Source organism: Gavia stellata, chromosome 5 (assembly GCF_030936135.1).
Source record: "Gavia stellata isolate bGavSte3 chromosome 5, bGavSte3.hap2, whole genome shotgun sequence".
NCBI lineage: Eukaryota > Metazoa > Chordata > Aves > Gaviiformes > Gaviidae > Gavia > Gavia stellata.
The window spans coordinates 10622630-10627408 of NC_082598.1; the positions used below are offsets into that span (position 1 = coordinate 10622630).

Sequence of the window (4779 nt, forward strand, 5' to 3'; positions counted from 1 at the left end):
CTCTAGGCAAAACATGTTGGGTTTTCTAGCAGGTATTCACAGGACAGAGCCCTCTAAAATATATTAGAGGATTATTAACCCTATCTGGCAGAATTAAAAAGAGCACTCATTGTCATTTCCATAGGAAAAATGAGAAAGTATTAAGTATTTTCTGTAAATTCTTGTGAAAACCTTCAGTCTTTTCCAATTAAAATGAACAAGATTTTAAAAGGGGGAAAAATAGTTGCCTTTCTTTTTGTGCCTTATAATGAGTATGGCCTGGATTTTGTTCTAAATTCCTCCTTACGTAACATCAATGGGGATATATTTGACACAGCTAACGAGATACTTCTTGGCTACAGGGCAGCGATGAGCACTGCAGGGAACTTTAAAAAGTGCTCTTTGTTAAATATATATGCACAAAGAGGAGCTTTAAACAGAACCTTTCTAAAGCATAGTGGTGAATGAGGGAAGTGTTACAATTGAGGGAGTAGTGGTAAAGTTCACCTTTGGACATAAAGTCATCACTAGAGTTTTGATGCTCGTTTATGCAGGGGTGAGTTTTGCTGTTAGACATTACATACATTTAACAAAAAAAAGCTGTATCTCATAGCCTGCTGAGCTCATTTAATTTGATAAACTACATGGATTTTACTTACAGGAATCCGTAATATATACTCATATCTTGCAAAAGAATTGAAGCCTTTGTGATAGGAAATCATATTCTGAAGCAATGTCAGTTAGATCTCATGGAGGAATGTTATGAAAATCCAAGCATTGTGACTTAAAATCGGCAAGCCAGCAGTTTAGAAATCAATGGATTTGCATGTAATGGATCACTGCAAATCAGCAATTAGTTTTATCCCACCAGAGGAAATAAGAATCGAGATATGGAACTTCATTATGCTCTTTTCAATTCCAATGAAAATTGTAGGTTTAATTCCTGCTTGCTGTACTAAAATCTCATGTCGCTTGCAAATGTTACAGATAAAACAAGAGAAGTCTAAGCAGTTACTTTCTTGCTGGTTTACACCCCCATGATGGAATTCAGCTTTATCTGTTCTGTTGTAAGAAGCTTAAAAACAAACAAAACTTTTGAATATCTTATTTCTCTCTCTGTGCCCAAAGCTAAAGGAGAACAGACCTATTACAAAGGCTTTTATGCAAAGTAAATATATTAGCTTTTTTATAGAGCTCTCATCGTCACCTTGCTTCGCTTTCTCTGTTCTCGGGACACTTACGTAAACTAACTGTGTCATTGTCTGTCCGTCCACTAGAGACACAGCAGGACCAGACATACAAAGATGACAGTGACGCTGCAACTTTCAAGCAAACCCTCCCAGATCTCACCCCTGATGAGCCTTCAGAAGCACTCAGCTTCCCTCCCGTAGGAAAGGAGGAAGGGAGATGTGACGAAGATGTGCCCAAAAGCCAAACAGAATCACCTGCAGTGGAAAATAAGGAACCCCAGTCTCAACCCGCTGAAGAGCCAGTGACACCAACAGCTGAGGAGGGGGCAGCAGCTGATGCAGGTAGTGATGAATCTCCAGGGAAGTCCCCATCGAAAAAGAAAAAGAAGTTTCGCACTCCTTCCTTCCTGAAGAAGAGCAAAAAGAAGAGTGACTCCTAAAGGCCAAACACACTGCAGAAACACTGTCATATTTTAAAATTCATTAACCACTAGAATGTACCAGATCGTACTGAGTGTTTTGTCTTATTATGTAAATGAATGCAGCAAGTAATCCAACCAGCCCCTCAAGTTACAGCTTGATTGTTTAAGGTTATAACCAGAAACTAATGTCCAAAAAGGTGCTAATCCTGTGTTCTCAGCAGCTACCACAGATCTGATCGATAATTTGTAATCAAATGTAAATGACTTCCGTGTGGAAGGCATTGAATCACTATTTTTAAATTAAAGCCCGCACTGCTTTACAGAAGAATAAAAAAAATTTTCACAATTAAAAGTAAAACACACATGGCTTACCACAGGAAGCGTTGCTTTCCAATATTCTGTTCCAAGTCATAAGTAAATTTCTTATTGACTTTCAGAGAGGATGCTTTTGCAGGGGTGATTTTGAGGGGGATGTATTCTTGAACTGATATGTAAACTTCTGCAAGCTTGTGATTACCGATCATGTTTTAGTCAAGCTTTGAGGCTATCCATTCCTTCCACTCTTCCACCTCTCTGACTATTGTAACAAAATGAAGGTGTTTTTTCACTTTGTTTTATTTTATAACTGGCACTTGAAATCATCTTTGATGTCTAGGACTGAAATAACTGTGGTGTGTTCCGCTCATGTTGTGCGTTGAAAGAGCCCAATTTTGGGGTTTTTTTCCAGTGAATAGAGTTTAAGGGAAAGCTGTCTTTCAATCTTGCCTCCCTAAGAATCAGTCGTATGGGAATTTGGCCGTTAGAAAAGGTTAAAAAGTGACTGTATTAAGTATTTCGGAATTTTTTCAGCTGGTGGTGTGAAGCATGGGCAGTTGTATTTTGGGCCTTAGCACAGGGTCTTTTCACCCTCTTAAAAATCCCTTGGGTGCACATGCAAACCTGCTGCATACAAACCCAATTTGCAGCCTTTTGTGTTTGTTCCTTCCCATGAGAAAAATGTAAATGCATTACAGTGACTGTTTAACCTTTTTTTATATTAATTATTTTCACTTACAAAAACTGGCATTTCTTTAATATTTTCTTTGTTGTCAGCAGTAAAGTACAGAAATCCCAAGTAACCTTAAAGGTGAATTTTCAGTTTGCTATAAATGTTTGTTTAATATGTAGCATGGTAAAGAAAATCACTTTCACCACTGCATTCACTATTTTCCAGTTATTGCCATGCTTCTGTCTCTCACTAATCGTAAAAGTAGTTTAAGATCAGATAGGTAAAGCTTACAGGAATTCTCCAGAAACCGGCCAAAAGCGGGGAAGGCTGGTAACCCTTTCGGCTTCTAGTATTAGCATTCCTGCTGTTAACAGCAGGAAACATTGACACCCCTGTGTGGGAGAGGGAAACACACTGACTCACAGTACGCGTCTGTAACAAAACAGAATATGGATGTAACCTTTTAGGACAATATTAAACATTGCAGTTGGCAAAATAGCAGAGAACTAATGCCTTACATTCATGCAGCAGAAAGCATCAAGTGAGAGAGAGGTGGGTTGAGCGGTTGGAGGCAGCTGCGGGTGAAGATGGCCTGCGTTAGGCTGGGAGGGACTGGTGCCTGGAAACAGCTGAAAGGAGAGTTAGAGCTGTAAGGCTTCAAGTGAGAAAAGAGGGTTGGAGGTAGTGACTGATACTGCCAGGAATGTAAGGTCGCCTGTTGCCGACGGGGTGGAGGTGGGGTGGAACAGCAGCAGCAGTAAAGCACTGTGCAGGAGAGAGAGACCCCTGAAGAGCGATGTTCAGGCAGGACTGCATGGCACGAATGGCTTTCAGCTTGTACTTTAACCTTGTATGTATGTCCTCTGTACACTAGGAAGCATACAATACTTATTTTGCTAAATTGTGTTTTACCGCAGGGTCGTAATTAAATGACTAATTGCTATATGTTTCAGTTCTTTAATGGAGTCCCTCCATTTATCTTGACCACATATGCAATGACTTTTAATTTCTAATTTTGTAGTTTGTTCTTTTAATTCTTTGTATTACAATATGAAATGTAGTCATGTATGGTATGGTTACACACTTTGGGGCAGAATAAAGCCCTGTATTTTTCTTTCTTTCTTGTATCATTATGTTCGACTCACAAATAAAACTCTTAAAAAAAACCCCTTCATGCTCTGCTTTCAAAACTTGTACTGTTTTATTCTACAGCTGTAGCCTGTTGAATTTAATTTGTTCCATTTTCTTTTAATGATTAATGTGTGGATTAATGATTGCTTTAATGTACTCTCAGAAAATACTCAAATGGGCTAGTGCAGGGCTTCCTACCCCGAGGGTCCCAGCGGAGCAGCCGGCAGAACCTGGTGGAGGGGTCCCTTCCCACCCCTCTTGCTGCCTTTGGCAGACCTGCCTGGGAGTCAGGACCCTGCTCTCCTTAGTGGTTGGCGCCCTCCAGGAGGCTTTTGGGGCCTCGGGTGGGGTTCTGGACCCCACTTCACCTTAGCCAGACAGCGATGTAACATCGTCACTGTAATTAACTGACTAGACGAGTGTACAATGTACCAGTTTATTTGTAATGCAAAAAGAGCAGCGCTTGGTCATCAAAAAACAACCACACAGTATTAGAAATATAAAACATCTCTCAAAATTTAATTGTATATTAAAAACAGTCCACCTGTGCCAAAGTATTAGGCTCAGGAAGTGTGTAGGACGCTTCTCCCTTTTGTTTTTGATTGCCATGTTTTAAGGCTGCTGGTACAGCTTTTAGTGGGTCCACTGGGTGTTTGCGGAGATCTCGTGCCAATTGTGTAGAAACTCCCCCTTAGAGCCGCCTTGTGGCATTGTTCTCTGCTAGCCAAAACCAGACCCGAGTCCCCTTTGCAGAGGCTTTGGGCCGTGGCTTTGGTCTGGCTTGTGCTGATGACGAAGGGAGAAGAGCAGAGAAGAGCTCTGCGTACGCTACAGCACCGTGTTCAACAGCACGTGATGGTGAACTGGGATTGCGCTGTGCCGTGTTGCTTGTCTGACGATCTTAATGCTTTACTCAACTGTTTTGGTGGTGGTTTGTTTTTTTTTCTATTTGCAAAGCTAGCCAAGGCGGCTGGGAGGCCGTCTTAAACATAACTGCTCGTGGAGGGCCATAAGGAACTTGAAGTCTGTTGTTGCTGCAGATGGTCATGGCGTATCCTCTTCCAGAAGA

At 41.0% G+C, this 4779-nt stretch overlaps 1 protein-coding gene across 3 annotated transcripts in view; it reads left to right on the plus strand.

Moving 5' to 3' along the window:
- ADD1 (adducin 1) overlaps positions 1-3740 on the plus strand; it is a 72756-nt gene extending 69016 nt beyond the window's left edge. For 2 of the 3 annotated variants that reach the window (XM_059817389.1, XM_059817390.1), the window contains one exon: positions 1257-3740. In XM_059817389.1, the coding sequence (XP_059673372.1) occupies positions 1257-1609 (353 nt within the window). In that variant the 3' untranslated portion in view covers positions 1610-3740. The remainder of the gene's footprint in view (positions 1-1256) is intronic. The other variant, XM_059817392.1, reaches the window with a different exon arrangement.
- Positions 3741-4779: the final 1039 nt, after the last annotated feature.